The sequence below is a fragment of the Tachysurus vachellii genome, chromosome 6 (assembly GCF_030014155.1).
Source record: "Tachysurus vachellii isolate PV-2020 chromosome 6, HZAU_Pvac_v1, whole genome shotgun sequence".
NCBI lineage: Eukaryota > Metazoa > Chordata > Actinopteri > Siluriformes > Bagridae > Tachysurus > Tachysurus vachellii.
Window position 1 is genome coordinate 24764122 of NC_083465.1, and position 17781 is coordinate 24781902.

General features: G+C 37.7%; 2 protein-coding genes across 2 annotated transcripts; one reads left to right on the plus strand and one right to left on the minus strand.

The window, feature by feature from the left end:
* Positions 1-894: 894 nt before the first annotated feature.
* On the minus strand, positions 895-6087 carry gprin3b (GPRIN family member 3b). The gene is made up of 2 exons (XM_060871456.1): positions 5967-6087; positions 895-3609 (listed from the first exon to the last, which is right to left on the minus strand). The coding sequence occupies exon 2, from the start codon at positions 3557-3559 to the stop codon at positions 1352-1354; it is 2208 nt and encodes a 735-aa protein (XP_060727439.1). The 5' UTR covers positions 3560-3609; positions 5967-6087; the 3' UTR covers positions 895-1351.
* A 2290-nt stretch (positions 6088-8377) lies between these two features.
* On the plus strand, positions 8378-16577 carry elmod2 (ELMO/CED-12 domain containing 2). Its single transcript, XM_060873088.1, has 9 exons — positions 8378-8532; positions 9641-9788; positions 11317-11345; positions 11819-11916; positions 12062-12191; positions 14561-14694; positions 14821-14889; positions 15020-15153; positions 15868-16577. The coding sequence occupies exons 2-9, from the start codon at positions 9644-9646 to the stop codon at positions 16035-16037; spliced, it is 909 nt and encodes a 302-aa protein (XP_060729071.1). The 5' UTR covers positions 8378-8532; positions 9641-9643; the 3' UTR covers positions 16038-16577.
* The last annotated feature ends 1204 nt before the right edge of the window (positions 16578-17781 follow it).

The window sequence follows — 17781 nt, forward strand, 5'->3', positions numbered from 1 at the left end:
CAAGGAGCTCCGTAGTTGGCGAGCTGCACTACCGGCATCAAGCACTTCCAGAGTTAAAACAGGGCCTATGGTGAAGATCTAAACGGAGCCTTTAAATGGTTCCAACGACACTATGCCAGCAATGGAGAAGACATTAAATATTGAAATAGGAGCTAATTAAGAGACAAGATGTGTGGAAATGAAAAAGAATGAAGCTGCAGGAATGGTGGCATAGATGGAGAGAATATTAAACAGTGAGACAGAGAGAAAGAAGGAGAGGGGGGGGGGGGAGGAAAAGCCCTTCTGCCAAATTCGATATTACTCAGTCTGTAGAGGTCAAGACCTCCAAAAATAGATTTGTGATATGATTCTTGATGATCCGGCTTCCATCTGCGACTGAAATGCCACCATCGGTCACATCAGAAAATGGTTACGATTATGACAAAGTCATAACAAAATAAGATAAAAGAAGTTATATGATGCGTCTGCGAGGAATACAGTTACAATTCATGCCTGAGCAACAAGACAGAAATGCTTTCCAGTGTTTTACATGCATGTTCCCATCAACATGACCTTCTCATCAGGGTATGCAACTGCAAATAGTATCCAAAAAAAAAAAACTACAAGACATTCACTCCTTAGGGAAATGCACTGTGTAACGAAGAACGGAGTCAACAGAGAGTGAACGTTATGCTGTTAATGATTTTAATATAAAATCAGAGTAACATTGCTGCTGAACATGGCACTTTACATATGACAACAAGCACACCAGATTTTGGATTTTTTTGTTGTTGTTGTTGTTTCTGTACTTAAACATCATTAATTATCAACCTATTTGGATTTGCAAAGCTTAAGGTTTAAACAAACTCATAAAATATACATATCATAAAATAAATCTGGCCAACACACCCTCAAAAATGCAAAACAATCATTTACCAAACGTATAGTACAATAAGATTTTAAATTCAACTGCACAAGGTTTTGTAAAAAGTAGCAGTAGTAAGCTTATCTGATATTCAGTGCAATGTATATCTGTAGATCCCACACTGGGATGTTAATAGACAGCCATCTAAACCAATATACATGCATATAACTAACTATGTTCCATTAGCTTTATTATATTATAAGTTATCGTTATTGCTATTTCACTTTAAATACTCTTTTTACTATTGGCATATTCTTTTATTTTTTTAAAATACTTCCTTTAATAATACTGTTTACTGCCTTCACTTACACACTCACCATTTTTTTTAAATGTCACACATTCTGCCTCATGAACTGGGAATAGTCCTGTCATGCTTTGCACTAGAAACCCTTAAGGAAGATTCTGTACCAGGCAAACATTGGACCATGATTACTCAGCGGTTCTTACTCACTCCAGCACTGCCGATGGGGGTGGACGTACGCAACAGTTGGGCCGTCTGACGTTTTGGAACATAGACCTGAAGACATTAGCTTGCCTTCGCTTGATCTTCCTGTCTGATGGTGAATCAGACGCTGCACCTGACATGGATTTCCTGAGTGTTGTCTGAGTCATGATCTTCTTCTCATGCTCTTTGATTTTGCACTGGAGGTGACTCTGGATAGCGAAACCGAGTGACTCTGGATCCAACGAGGCGCCGTAGACCTCCCATGTCATGCCCTGATCATCCCACACCACATCATGAACACTTTTCTTGTTTGTCTTGGCTGCCTTCTCATCCTCCTTATCCCTTTCTGGCTTGAACTTGGAATCTTGCGTTGCAGACTTGGCTATGGATTTGTTCACGAGCTGCTCTCTCTTTTTTTTGCCCTCTACAGTAGAGCTTGATGGTGGGGCAGAAGCCTCTTTGTTAGTCTCATTAGCTGCTGTGTAAGGACTGACCACATGTGGAGATGACTTTGACTGTGAAATAGGGGATTTAGCAGCAGGAGGTCTGGCAGGTTGTTCTGACTGAGTACTTGTTACAGACAGAGCTTGACAGGCCTGATCAGTTGCTTTGGTCGAACTCTCACCAAAGCCCTTCTCCTTGGAGTCCTGTTTCATAAAATTTGAAACAGAAGGCTCAGGTGAGTCACTGCAGCTCTGACTTTGACAACTACCTTCAGTTGATAGCTTATTTTGATTGCATGTCTCAATATTGATCTGATAAACTGGTTGAAGAGGTGAATATCCTTTTGGGGCTTTGTAAACTGGTGGCCCAGGCTCTTTGGGCTTGGCTCCAAGCCTGGTCTCATGTTGTAGAACGCCATCTGTGTGCACCAAAACTCCAGAATGAGGAAGTACCTCTGACAAGGTTGTGATAGATGGGCCACATGAACTACCAGACATTTCCAGTGTAATCGGTGCCTCTGCACTCTCCTTATGGTATACCATTGCAAGGGTCTCCATTTGTTCCATTTGAGTGCAAATAGACACCCGTTTGGGTTGGTGTTGAAAAAGGCTGGGACTTGTTTCAACTGCTCGAGTGCAGACTAAGGCTACAGCCTGCACCTCTACATCCTGGTGATGTTTGCAGGGTGAGGTGCCACAGTCTGCTGCTGATGTCATGGTGGAAGCCTCGCGGTACAGTTTACAGTGTTTAACCTTATTATCCTCCGAAGCTGAGCTTAGTGTTTGAACTGCCTCATCAGTCACTTCAGCATGAAATGACTGACTTAAAGAGATGTCTGCGGAATGCTGAGAACTGCTGTTTATTGTAACAGTTTGGTGGGAATTGGGATCATTTGTACCATATTCAGATTTGGGGAAGGATGTTTTTTCTTTAAGAGGTGTGGTCTGAATTTTGTTTGCTTGTAATATAGTAAGATCTTCCTCAGGTTTCTCTTTGCTGTTTGCTGGCTGAGAGGTCTCTGCTGGTTTAGAAACTGATTTGGAAACCTCTGTGGTAAGGCCTTGAGGGCAAGTCCCTCCTTGCAGTTTCCTAGTTGATTCTCGATGTTGCTGATTCCTCTCATCCATGCTGGTGATCGGAGCTAGATCTGAGCTTCTGGTGCAGCTTGTTTCATTGAGTTCATGTAATTGGTCCTTGTTTGCATTCCTGTTGCTTAAAGGTAAGTCTGTGAGCTTAGGATCACATGTGTGACATGGCTTTTGACTTTGAGTTGTGGGTTCCTCGGATGCCGATGCTCTACTCTGTAGTTTCTCCTCACTCTGCTCTTCCTTGATCCCTTCTTCAGCATGAGTGCCATTTATCCCCTTGTCATCTTGTGGAAGCATTTCTACACATAATGGACTACTTGAGCAAACATCCTTGCTTTTGGCAGCAACAGTTGGTAACAACTTTGAATTTACATTGCCGGTTTCCATCTTGGGGTTTTCATGAGGTTCCTGGGCATCGTGTTTTTGCTGATCCTCACTATGAAAAGCAGGAGAGTTGGATGTCCCTTCCAATAGTTGCCCTGTAATTGCAGATTTATGTTGCATATTATCCTGGTCTGGTTTGTTTTTTTGGGTAGAAGCGCAATCCTTTGTCAGGTTTAAACCTGAATTTTGGAGACAGATTGCGTTTGTGTCCTTGTTACCCAAAGTATCCGTACCAGATAGTCGAGGTACCATTTGAACAGTAACCGTCCTTTTTGGGTTAGGGACAGTTCCCATTCTGAATCCAGTTTTATTGCTTCCTTTGTTGTTAGTCCAAGGTGGTTATCCTGGAAGAATGGAATTAAGATATAAGATTTAGACTTATTATGCTGCATTAATACATATAAAAAACCACCAGATGTTTCAACCATATATAGTATGATTTATAGAAAAAACTGTTATCTGATTGATTAATGCTTTTGATTTTAACATTTGAAGCTCATTTGGTCATTTATTTTAATTACATTTGGCAAAAAAGGCAAATTAAAAGTCTTCATTGGCTTTTTAATAAGTTAATGAATCTCTGGTTTTGGAAATCATTTTATTGGTTTCCCCAAACAGACTGTTCTCTAATAATGTAAGCATTTTTATGAAAAACACTTAGAAATAAGAAATATAGAAATAATACTGCAAGATTTATAGTGCTGTAGCATCTTGTCTGGATATCTAAATGACAATATTAAATGAGAAGACAAACATCTGAGGAAAAAATTTACTTCACTACTGGGTCATTGCTCTAGGTTTTGTCTGTTATGTCAGACTTCCCCATTGGACAGCCCCAAATCCAATTTAAAATGTATGACATTCATTTAATCAATGTCTATATATCTATATAGTTGTATAATTAATCATTTACTGTACATAGCACAAACACACATTCACACAACGATTATGAATCTAACTACAGACTCCAATAGGTCAAGATGGCGAACAAGAAATAAATTCCCTATAGTTTTTCAGAGCTCGAAGAAACAACACTGATTTCAACCTAACATAATAGTCATAACATCTCCAGAAGACATAAACACTCACCAAGGCCCTGACAAGACAATAAAATCATTGACAACTAAAGGAGGTTCATTTACTGTGTTTTCAGAGGGATTAATTAACTTCTTAATAAAAAGGAAGCGTAGTCTATTTAGTCGGATATTGTTTTCCTTCAGAAGGGAGTTATTATGCAAAAAATAACCACCTCTTCATTGTGACCACAAATAACATGTCTCTAATTACATACTCCCACATATTAACCCACCAGCATGGGTTAAGCTACAGTGGTGTGACACGACACACAATGATACAGTCATTGTTTCCTGATATATTATGACAGTGACGCAAGCATGTATTTGACATCACACTGATATATATGACATCACATTGAATACTGAGAGGTTTACTGATGCTTTATTAGCATCAGGATATTCCTCTGTGATTTTGCAATCAATCTTGGAAAATCTTGGACAAGCCAAAGCTCTGAAGACCCTACAGATAAAAAAAATTAGCATCTATCACACAAATACATCCGCATGACTGTAAAACAAGTTAATTAGTACCATAATTAAATGTTTTTGCCATCTATCACAACCACGTCCAAACACTGCATCTCACTAGAGACAAGCTACACTGTGTTGTCCATGTAGTTGTTAAATTCTTCCCATTAGAGAGCTCCTTATTCAGTAATATCTAAAACTTTGGCAGGTTGCCCGATGCCTTAGCCAGAATACAGGCTTCATGTAAATAATAAACATCTCTGCACCACGATTATAATGACTGATGCATTTTTTTCCCCTCTGGCGGAAACAAAGAAATAAATTGAACGCGAGGAAATAGCTCTTATGTTTTCTTGGGAAAATCATGACCAAAAGTGTGCATAAAGGATAAAATGCCTGTCTTGTTTCTAACTCAATTACACCTCATGACTCATAAACAGTCAATAAAAAATGGCCAGGTAAAGAATTGCAAGATTTGAGCAATGCATTTCACCCCCTGAAAACTGAGGCACCACTTTTCTAATGCAGATTCTTGAAGACATTCTGGGGACGTTACAGGGCTACAAACTGCCTGAAAGAAAGAGGTCGTGTGAAATATTAATAAATCGTCCTGTCTAGGTGTCATATTAAAAAATATCCCGTTATGAAAAGGTTATGTGCATCTTTCTTAAATTAAGCTGAAAAATCTCGATCCAGTGCAATCCAGTGCACCAAAAACTCATGCATGTTAATAATCACATTATAATATGAATTATTACGAGTTACTATAAAGCTCTATCATTAAACAAGCCAAAGAGCAGCAAAGGCAGGACTAAATTGAGGCTGGTTAATTTTGGATCCAGTGCTCAGATCTTGTATGCAGGTCACACTGATGCACTGAAGTTGAAAATGAACTGGTTAATTAAGACCAAATGAGTTGAGGTGCATTAAAACGAGCAGCATCACCTGTCAGTTCATAGGATCATGAGTACATCATGGGATAAAGAGAGTCTGATGGTCCTGTTTAAACAGCACATTCATTGCGACTGTGTTTCTAATGAAATGGATGAAATGGTCAGTGTATAGTCAGTGCATAAGGATGACCTTGTCATTATATTAATTATTAGGACAATCTAGACGCAAACACGTGCATGTAAAAGAGAGAAAGAAAATCCTACCTGCTCTTGTCTTTGTCTCAGTCTCGCATCATGCTCAGGTTTGCACACTGCGCTGTGTTTTTTTTCCTGCTCATCTCATATATAGGACACCGGGATGAATATCAATGGAAGGGTTTCAGCCGCACGGCAGCAGCGACGCGAAGCCACACCCACATAAAGCGGAGAATATGCTAATTAAGACAAACGCGACTGATTACTGATTGGTCGGATCTTTGTGAAGACGCTCTGCAGCTACAAACGCCCCTAATTTAATTGGTTGTCTGTTGAACTAGCAAATGGACTTGAAAGTAGATAATGTTAGATTTTTAATTGCATTTGAAGTGGCAACTTGGGAACCCTTTTTCTATCAGAAAAGTATAAAAACTTTCCTTTATTTGTTTTATTTATTGATTTACTTTTTATATGTTTCATATGTTCTACCTTCTATTTGGGTGAGTTTTCTTTGGGTTCTCCAGTTTTCTCCCATCTACCAAAAATTATTTACCCTAAATTGCCACTAGGTGTAAATGAATGTGTGTTTCATCCAGGGTGTATTCCTAGAGTAAGTTCCTAGAATAAACCTTGGATCCACTACAACCCTGACCAGAATAAAGAGCTTCCTGAAGATGAGCTAGCTCTTTTAGACTTTTTTAAGCTGTATTAGGATGTATTTATTGACAGAAACATGATACTGATAGAGACAAAGCACTTTTGTTGTTCTGGAGGAAGACATCTGCTAAGTAAACGTAAATAAATGAATGAGTTAATGACAAATATGAGGAACGCTTAAATGCTAAAAGCTAAATTACTTCATCATTATTGAGCTCTTATAGCTATAAGGCCTATTTGGCTGGTCTAACTACACAGGCTGCAATAATGGTGTATTTGGTTTGCGTAATTGTGTCAAATTTCTTCAAAATTTCTGCTAAAACCAGGGAATCATATATTGTATGAATTAAAATTTCTTATAAACTACACTTTTCATTGACATCTACATTATAAATACTTGCATAGTATATAGCTTTCTGGATATAACAAATCAGAATCAATAGAAATAGATGATTTATTTCTCTACGTTTGTCATTGTGTTTTTATTGCTCGCTGTCACTCATACACAAGGCCACAGGGTAAGCACTCAACACTAAAGGGACATAGGAAACAGAAATAACTGTGTGTGTGTGTGTGTGTGTGTGTGTGTGTGTGTGTGTGTGTGTGTGTGTGTGTGTGTGTGTGTGTGCATGCTTGTGCATGTGAGAGAGAGAGAGAGAGAGAGAGAGAGAGAGAGAGGACTGATGACCTCTGCCTTTAAGGATTCCCAACTGAGATGATGAAGGAGAATGAATGATTTTGCAGCAGTTGCTCCTCCCATGATCCACTGCAGTCTTTAGCGTGTTTATTGTGTTTTGCACAAAATAGTGCAGACCTTAATCCCGAATACCTGACTGCTTTAGTAGCAGCACAATATGTATCAGCTAAAAGACATTATAAACAAGAAATCAACACTTTTATTAATCTTTTTACTAATAAAGATTTTTCATTTCATTTATTTCATTTGCAACATTATGCAGACTTTTATGCAGAGTGACACACAGAAATGCATTAAGGAATAACATAAGACTCTTAATTAGATGTTAGTCAATTAATCAACAAGGCAGATAAAGCTTTAGAATTGCTCTTATTGGATGGTTTGGGGTTCTGTGTAAAAAAAAGTCAGACAAAACCTGACTGGATAATGAGCTACATGTATTCATATTAAAAGGGCAAAACGTGATTAGTATTTGTTTAGAATATAATTTAGTATTTGTACTGTATCTAGGGGGCACGGTGGCTTAGTGGTTAGCACGTTCGCCTCACACCTCCAGGGTTGTGGGTTTGATTCCCGCCTCCACCTTGTGTGTGTGGAGTTTGCATGTTCTCCCCGTGCCTCGGGGGTTTCCTCCGGGTACTCCGGTTTCCTCCCCGGTCCAAAGACATGCATGGTAGGTTGATTGGCATCTCTGGAAAATTGTCCGTAGTGTGTGATTGTGTGAGTGAATGAGAGTGTGTGTGTGTGCCCTGTGATGGGTTGGCACTCCGTCCAGGGTGTATCCTGCCTTATCCTGCCCGATGACGCCTGAGATAGGCACAGGCTCCCCGTGACCCGAGGTAGTTCGGATAAGCGGTAGAAAATGAGTGAATGAATGAATACTGTATCTAAATTAGTGCCACGAGTGTAATGTGTTTGCGGTGAACTGTCGCCACCTAGTGGAAGAAAATCAGTCCTGCTTTTCTGAATCTGGGTATTAAATTTTCCGCGCAGGCGCCATAAAATCTTGGGTGCGTTTTAAATAGGTTTGTAAATCCCTATGTAGGTAAACTACATCCACTGTATTCTACACCCTACCTAGTGCCCTAGATATCAAGATTGTTACAGTTAGAATCCGGCCGGTTGAATGAGGACAGAATGCAGTTGGTCCTACGCCAGTTAGCATTGGAGCTAACTCCGCATTAAAGACGGGCTGTTTTTTTCGTTTTCACGCTTTTAAATTACATTTAAACTTAAATTGAACTTCACCAAGGATTGTTTTTGTCTTCAAGGAGCAGGGGTGTAAGAAAATAAAACATATTTTATAATGTATTCAGGACCGGCTAGTTAGCAAACTGAGCTAACTGTCTATAGTGGTAACTAATGACAACCTGTTTGAGTCACTTAGCCTGTTAGCTAGCTAGCTAACTGGAGCACTTGTTTCTCAAACGCCTAATTTCTTATTACATTAACTGTTGTTTTCTTTCTTTCTGTCTTTCTTTTACTCCCTAGCTACCTGTATAAGTGCACTACAGTCATTAAGATTTGGAATACAGCCTGCATTTCTGTCATATGTGCAAACTTCTGATTAAATGATGTTTACTCAAGTTATCATCATTTATAATTGTGGTGGTTCCTTGAACAAGGCCCTTAAGGCTCCAGGGCTGTTGATCAGAGGTTCAAGCCATTGTTTGGCCCTTGACTGAGGTCCTTAACCCTGTCTGCCCCATGGGCCCTTATCATAGCTGCCCCTGTGCTCTTACCCTTAAACCTCCTCTGTTGAAAAAACGTGAAGAAAAGAATTCCGCTGTATTTAACATATATGTGACGATAATATTAAAGGCTTCTGTATGATTTGTAGGATTGACAAGATGCTTACATGCGTAAGTATTACTGTAGGTCAGATTGGGTGAATCCGTTATTTTTAAACATTGAATTAAAAAAACTGCAAAGGGTTCAGGGCCACCTGCCCCTTTTCCACCGAGGCAGTTTGAGTGCTGGTTCGGAGCCTAATTTAGAACCAGTTCTTTCTTTTTCGACAGCCAAAGCACCGGCTATGAACCAGAAAAAGTGGTTCTTAAGTAGCACCAAAATGTTGCTGGTCTAGACTTAAGAACCGCTTTCTACCCCTTTTCTAGTCACACCTAGGATAATTCAGAGTAGCCAGTCACACCTACATGATTTCAGGAGGTTAGAGGAAACGTGTGGGAGAACAGACGATCGTGTTTGCATACGAAGCGTTTCAGAAACTATAATTAATGTTTTCTTTTATTATTGTAATCCACACAAATAAGTTATTTTGAGGATAACTTTGTAAAAAATTTTTACCACGATTGCTTAGACGTTTAAGGTTTTTTCTCTTCATGACTAATTTATTGATTTATTAATTATTTGTTTGTTCGTGTTACAGATCATGTTGCATTCTATCTGCCAGTACCTGTGTAGCTCCTTTCTGTGGTTCTGGATGAAATGGTTTCTCAGACAGATCACAGGAAAATGTGAGCTGCAGCGGATCTGCCAGGGATATGAGCCCGGAGCGGCTAGGACAACAAGAATAGGTTAGGCTCCCTGTATAATAGTTAATAGCACCCATTGTTTATTCTGTAATAAATCAAAATGAACACTATGGGATTTTTTGGGATTTAATAGTTAGGATTTAGTCTAAAGTGGCACTTTAGTTTGTCTTTTCTCTCACCTCCTTATCTGTATACTCCCCTCAAACAGATCAGCTACCAAACATTAACTTTCAGGCTAATACAACCATCAACAAAGTCATGGTCTATATCTTGTACCTGATTAGAAGAGCCAACTCTGTGGCACAACTGAGCTGGAAATGATCAACTGTTTCTTTCTTCAGGTTCATTCTGTCCTGAGATTCAGGATTCTCTCTTTTATTTCTCTAAAAAAAACAGTGGTTACTATATTGCCAAAGTTTTGTGGACACATGACCATCATACGCATGTTTGTTGAACATACTGTTCCAAATTTAGTCCTGCTTTGTTGCCATTTACACTTTTGAGAAGTCTTTCATTTAGAATTTGGTCTGGGGTTCAGTAAGTGTTCAGGCTCATCCAAAAGGTGTTCTGTGGTGTTGAGGACACGTCTCTGTGCAGGACACGAGTTCTTCCACTCCATCCTCGGCAAACCACGTCTTTGTGGAGTTTGCTATGTGCACAGGAACATTAACATGCTGCAGCTGTTTTGGGCCTCTTGGTTCCAGTGAAGGGAAATGTTATGACATTAAGGGCCTTTTTACACCTGGTCACTTCATGTGTTTTCTCTGATCCGATAGCTATCTGATTTGTTAAAACTGTTCCATTTACTTTAGGCCACATCAATGCGTCTTGGCGAATCGGATATCAATCCGATCTTTCTACTCCTGCTCACTTCTTTTCATTTCCGGGGTAATTGAAATGGAACACACTTTGGTGTATGCGGTTTTCAGAATGCAATCAAAAAGACGACGAAAACTTTTTTTCTGGTTATGCTACAAAAAACAGTATTTACTGTTTGCTGCATTTCGTGCATTTTCAGACCCAACGAGACACCTGGGTGAAAGATCACCTGCGAGTGACGTACTTCTGTTTGAGAGGAGTATAGCGCTGACGTATGCGGCTTAAACAACCACATTCATTTACAACTGTCTAGTTTCATCTGAAACACGTCCCAGACCACCTCCTGAAGTGGTTTGAACCATCGGATTTATATCCGTCTCGAAAACGTTTCGGAGGGCGTTTAGACCTGGTCTTTTTACCATCGGATAGCTATCTGATCACAGAAAACACATGAAGTGACCAGGTGTAAAAAGCCTCTATGTTATATGACAACGGTTTGGGGAAGAAACAGTTATGGGTGTGATGACCAGTTGTTCACAAACTGTTTCTCCATATAGAATAATGTCCTTCTCACTTGTCTTTATTATGGGTTTAATATTACTCAAGTTATATAGTAGACATCCTTTACCCGATTGCTGATACATGGCCAAATATAAATATCAATGATGTTTCCAGATATTTTGGCAATGTTCTCTTATCAGGAAAACGTTTTAATAGATAAAACGTTATCTCTTTTTTATTCTCATTTCAGAAATCTCCCTGAAATCTTCAAAAAACAAGGTGGGATATATTTCTCCATTGTTATCACACTTAATGATACTGTAATTAAAACAGATCCAGAAAGGACGGCGTAATAAATAAATTAGATGTCAAGCTGGAGTCTTGTAAGGTCAAGGTTAGTGTAAGTGCCCCCCTTTCCCCAGTTTAGCAACTGTACAGGGCTGATATATTTTATGCAAAATTAACATTTGCGTGCACACAATATTCTAGTGCTTTATAGATTTTTGAAATTTAACCACTGGAAATGTTTTGTATGCTGAAAACGATTTTGAGTTAAAGAAAAGCATTAAATTAAAATGTAAACGATATTAAATGAGCTTAAAATTTATTTAAAAATAATTAACCTTTGTTAGTTCATTCACATAGGCGACATCAGTATAAATTACTGAACATTAGCATCACATGTAATACCGATTACAGCCAGTAGGTGTGACCTTTTCTCATGCAAAACTAAACGTGTCTGTCACATTCAGGTGCTGCAAGATGCTGTGAACGCGAAGGAAGATGCAGTGGAGGGCTGTGTGACACAAATTGTGAAAGAGAAGAGCATCAAAGAGCAAAAAGATCCCAAGTAAGTGTGATTACAGTTGATCTGGTTTTCAGAGACACACAGTGTCAATAGCATCAGTCACATTTATCATCAATATTGTTTACAAAATCCACTGTAGTGGTTATCGATGGCTTTTTGCTTGTATTATTTATTATTTTAATTAAAGGTTTAAGGCGAATCTTCATCAGTGCCTCATACAAATAAGTGGTTATAACACCTTGTTCGTGACGGTCGAAGAGCTAAGAAAAGAGGTGTTTGACTCGGAAAATGAAGAACACGAGAAAATGCTTCTTAAGGTGAGTGAGACCAAACCTTCAGTTTGATAGTTTAATGTCATTAGAACCCAGCATGCAGCATGTAGGGTCGGTGTAACCTTTCTATGGCAATGGGGGATTTCTCAGATATAGCAGCAGTCAGACCAAACAGGAATAAAATTCACCAGAAAGAAATGGAAAAATTGCTGGGGCAAAAGACATGCATTTGCTTCTTGGAGCGTTACTGGGAGTTTTATAGTGTACTGATCTAGATGACGTTTGACTTGTGAGAAAATAAGAAGGTAAATAACCTTTATCACTGTACCTTTTGTTTTATTTATGTTTTCTCTCCAAATGAAGCAGACACCTCATCTATCAGTCTTCACCAAAAACAGAATGATTAAAAAAAAAGGAGACCTTCAAACGTTGCTGCAACTGAAATTATAATTTCCACACATTTTCTGTGCAGTTGATATATTGCACTAATTCACAATAATTAAATAGGTCTGGCAGTTGTTCTGTAGTTCTGCAGCTAAGTATCTGGGGGTTAAGTGCCTTACACAGTGGGGCTAGGTAATCAGTTTCATACAGACTTCAACCACTGATTATACAGAATGGGCTCTGAGAGGCACTGTGCTTGGTGAGTGCCTATTGTATGCTGCTGGGTGGTTGTGAAAAGATTTGTTTGCATAGACATCATGCATTAGTGTGGTGGTTAGTAACGAATGTAGATAGAAATAAAATGCAAAAATCAACTCAAGAAAAAAAAAAGTTGTTACTGTATAATTTGGGTCAAATGTCTTGCTCATTTTGGCTCCTAAAAGTAAATAGTGTGAGTAAATGTGGGATGAAATCAGCAGATTTAGATTAGAAATGTACAGTAAACATACAAGGCTGTTGAACCGTTTTTTTCACAGGGAAAAAAGAGAGGCTAAATGCTTGTGAGAGAACAACTGGTTATTGCTGTTATAACCTGATTTGTGGCAACATTAAATTTAACTATATACAGTGGTACCCCGCTTATCGGCCGGCTCGGACATCGAGCTTACAGTTTTTCGACTGAAATTTGCGCCCGCTGAACGACCAAATCCCCGCTTATTGACCTCGACCCACGTGGCGCGAGGGGAAGGATCTTCCCAGTCTCACCTCAGCCTTCGTGGAGAGAGCAAATATTGTAAATTAAACTTCGGTTTGTGAACAATATTAGTGTTATTTAGCGGTCAATATAACAATTTAGTGCGTGTATATTGTATATACAATACTTTGTTTAAAGTGTAAAGTCTTTTTTTTTGTTTAAATTTGTGAAAATACTCTAGAAATATGGGTCCAAAAAAAGCTAGTGATGTGAAGGCCAAGCGGCGTGTGATTTCTATGGAGACAAAGAGAGAAATTATCTCTAAGTATGAAAATGGTATGCGTATCAAAGATCTTGTTGCTAATTATAATTTACCTAAGTCTACTATATGTATATATTTGGCCAATAAGGAAAAAAATTAAAGAAGCAAATGTCTTGCCCAGTACAGTATGTCGCGCAATGTTAACTTAAAACAAAGACCACAGGCTATGAATGAGATGGAAAAATTACTCGTTCTGTGGATAAAAGAGAAACAGCGAGTGGGTGATCGTGTTGATCAGGCAATAATTTGTGAAAAAGTGAAAGAAATTTACGGAAATCTGACAAAAGACGACAAAGACAAAGTGCCTTTTGCTGCATCTCATGGGTGGTTTTGTAGGTTTAAGTAAGTACAATACGAGTAAGTACAGTACAGTACAATCATTTTTTTTTGTTACTTTTGTAAAGTTTTTAATTTATACTTTTTACTGTATTATATACAATAGTATTTATGTACCTGTATTATTTTATGTATTATTTAGTATTAATACTGCTAAAAACGGGGCAAAAAGTGTTAATTATTGGGTCTCGGTGGAGGTCGGGAACGGATTAATTGGGTATCCATTATTTCTTATGGGATAATTACATTCGCTCTTGGACCTTTATGCATTTCGACCGGTTTTAAGGAACGGATTAAGGTCGATAAGCGGGGTAACACTGTACAAATAAAACAGTGTATTTTAATAAGTAAGAATTGTTTGGAAATTGCTGATGTTTAAGAAATAAGACTCTTCTAGACATGCTTTTACTGGAACATTATTAACTCCGTAAGATTATTAATGATTCTTTTTCCTTAATTGTTTTCCCCACCATGTTCTATTCCTTTTCTGTCGGTTCTTTTTTTTCCCTCAGCGTGTATATATTAAAAATTGTTGACCGAGGTCAGAAAGTCATAGCATTTTCATGCGAGATTCTGTATCTCAAATATACAAGAGCATTTAAAATATTTTAAGTACAAATACACAAAGTATTACACAATATTAAAGTGAAACACAATGTTTAATGATTTATTGGCTAGTTGTGGGATTTGCTGATGCCATCCGTTAAGCTGGAATCTCGAATCACCAAGCAGTGGGGCAACATTGGCTTTCAAGGTGATGATCCAAAGACTGACTTCAGAGGGATGGGGATGCTTGGCCTGGAAAACCTTGTGTAAGTCTCAGAATGTCAGAAATATGTGTATTAATAATCAAACTGATATCTATATGTAAACTGATATGTTCATATCTATACATAGAGGATGTTGAGAAGCTTTTTTGTGTGTTTGGCCAATAAAAGGTTTTTCAGTGAGAATTACACTAAAGCAGCACGGCACGTCCTGTCCCATGCCAACCACCCCTCACTTGGGTAAGCCATTTTCAGATCCTCCCTGGTGTGTACTTTTTTTGGTTTTTTTTTTATTTTTTATTTTTTTTAACCCCTCTTCAGGCTTCAGTGAAATCTTGCATTCCAACGGTTTGTGTGTTTCTCCGCACAGGTACTCTTACGCCATTGTGGGTATCAACCTAACCGAGATGGCCTATAGTTTACTGAGGAGTGGTGCATTGAAGCCTCATTTCTACAAGACTGTGGCAGGGAAACCACACATTCACCACTTCCAACAGTTTTACTGTAAGTCAGAGACCCTAGCAGTCTTAGGCAACCTCAGTTCACAAGCAGTGTTCTTCTAGCCCTTTATGAGTAATTCATTATTTATTCACTAGATGGCGTGCAATCTCACTAGTGTGCTCCCTGATTAAGTCATAATCTTCACCAGGAATGCAATATGTTTACCTAAGATGAAAAAAATAAACATTTTCTCTAAAAATGGATTATAACGGAGTGGCCTAAAAGTGACAATATGTTAATCAATTCTATATTGCACCATCTTTGCTTATATTCAATAGATGGATAATTCTTCATCTGTTCTGTTTATACATTTTGTTTAATAATACTGTGGGGTTTATATTTTTTTTTTTTTTTTTTTTTTTTTTTTTTAGCCAGAGAATTATTTCAGTTCAGCATTTCAGTTCCCACAGTTGAGTAACTTTGAAGTATCAACCTTTTACAGCTGCGAACAATATAAAACAATTAAAACAATATAACCATAAGAAGTTGCGGTTACATTTTGATAGAGAACTGGACAGTGCTGCGTTGTAATAACTTTTAAAATGATATTCTGATTCGAATGTTAATATATGAAAATATGGAGTTATGGATTTAGCATTGTCTGTACCACTACTACAAAATAATATATATATATATTATAACAAACAAAGAGAATTGTTCCAAGCTCTATATATATATATTTATTTATTTTGTATTTATTTATTTATTTTTTAAAAGGTTTCCTTGCATACGAGTTTGATAAGTTCTGGGTGGAAGAAAAGCCTGCAAGCATCATGGAGTTTAACATCTACAGAGAGAAGTTCCACGACAAGGTGAAAGGGTTCCTGCTAGAGCCGGATGTCTCCCTCGTTCTAAAAATCGATTCAAATAACTTCCCTGATGACTGAGTTTTTGTTCTCTGACCGTCTAAAAGAAAATTTTGACTGAATAATAGCTTTTAAGCACATCCCTCTCTATGCTTCCTGTTTTTAAAAACAGTAACACGTAGCAGATTTACAAACCTCAGATCATTCCTGAGCACAATACTCTACAGCTCAATTGTTTTCACCTAATAGAGTTTTTAATTTTGGACATAATTAAAACGAACAATTCTTATCATACTTGAAATTTGAGTTATATTTATGGTTCCTGTTTGTTTCCTTAGTGTTCATCTCAGGAATTTGATATTTACGACGATACGGAAAATCGTATATGATCCAAATGAATCTCGTTTGTTAAATTGTCTTGCACATGGACAATTCAGTCTGTTTTTGCATGTTTTAATGCTTTTTGTTGCTAATACATTCACCCCAACAAAATGCTAATATAGCTTTATGACATATATTAATGGTTAATGTATTTGATGTGTTATTCTGTGATTAGTAACATTGAAAACACTGTATGGTGCTAGTGTTCAAATTAAAATCATAGTTTGGCTTAAAATGAAATTTACATCATTCCTTTTTTTTTTTTTTTTTTTTATAAAAAACATCTTTGGTAACATCTTTGGTATCTACTTAGTAAGGGGACCTTATAGAGTCTTATTTAGCATTGTGCACACACTTAACTGTAAAAAGAGGTTGTTTAGCTGTCATCATTGTTTGTCATCGTGTTTTTTCATCATAATTGCTATTTTGAATCAAACTAAATTTGGACCTCTTACCTGAGCCATTGTTTGCACCAGGTGACAGCAAACCGGTTGCAAACAAAGACAAAAAAAAATCAGGTTCAGGATAGAGCTACTGATGTTTTTTTTATCTCTGCAGCATCATGTCCATTTTATAGACAGCAGTGCATCATAAAATGTAAGAAAGCATATGAGCGAATCTGTCTGATAATAATCAGCCTAAATTCTGTTTGAGGCAAATACGTGATCAGCACTCGCGTGTTTGACACACACATGTACACGTGTGACATGGTGTGATGATTTCATTGATAATACAGCAAGTAACATTTCCAAGATATCTAAAAACAAATGATTGGCTTGAATGATTCCACATGATTCCTCTGACCAGTCATATGGGAGGTTGTGCTCAAATGTTTCTCCACTTCACAACTATCTATCTGCAGTTAGCTCTTCTACTGTATGTAGTTTAATGCGTTATGATAGAAGAAAAATGTAGAATTGTGGTATCACCTTTTCTTCTCATCTAGGAATCTGGTGAGTTGTTTCATATTCCATCTATATTGCCATGTAACAGGAATATCAAACTTAAATACATGTTAAACTAAAGTGCTGTGTATAAATATATGCTAATGTTCTCATAAGCTCGATCAGGCCACATCCACCAGAGAAACTGAAAGCAATGTGTGACACTTGCTAGCATGAATGTAGAGTTCGTTTCATTACTTATTAGTAACGTTTGCTTCCGTAGCGCAGAGCTAAAGAAGCAAACTGTGAACACCAAACGTTTTATTCTACGATGTGGTTAAACATTTTTCCTTTATGTCTGTTAATCTAAACAAATTTTAAGTGAATTTTAAGAGTTTATCTATGTAATATCCTCTGTATTAGAGTTTCTGTGTACAGCTGAAAACATGGCTAATGTTAATAAATACATTAGCGGTTAAAATGTTTTATATATTTAAATTAGAACTACATGCTTGAGGTCGGTGTAGGAACGGTAAGTAGATAACAAATAAAGAAAACAA

Bases quoted from the DNA above. Each gene is read 5' to 3' on its own strand.
- gprin3b (XM_060871456.1), bottom strand. From the start codon at position 3,559: ATGGGAACTGTCCCTAACCCAAAAAGGACGGTTACTGTTCAAATGGTA.
- elmod2 (XM_060873088.1), top strand. From the start codon at position 9,644: ATGTTGCATTCTATCTGCCAGTACCTGTGTAGCTCCTTTCTGTGGTTC. The intron at 12,192-14,560 runs GTGAGTGAGACC...TTTATTGGCTAG, and splicing joins ACGAGAAAATGCTTCTTAAG to TTGTGGGATTTGCTGATGCC. The intron at 14,695-14,820 runs GTAAGTCTCAGA...GGCCAATAAAAG, and splicing joins CTTGGCCTGGAAAACCTTGT to GTTTTTCAGTGAGAATTACA.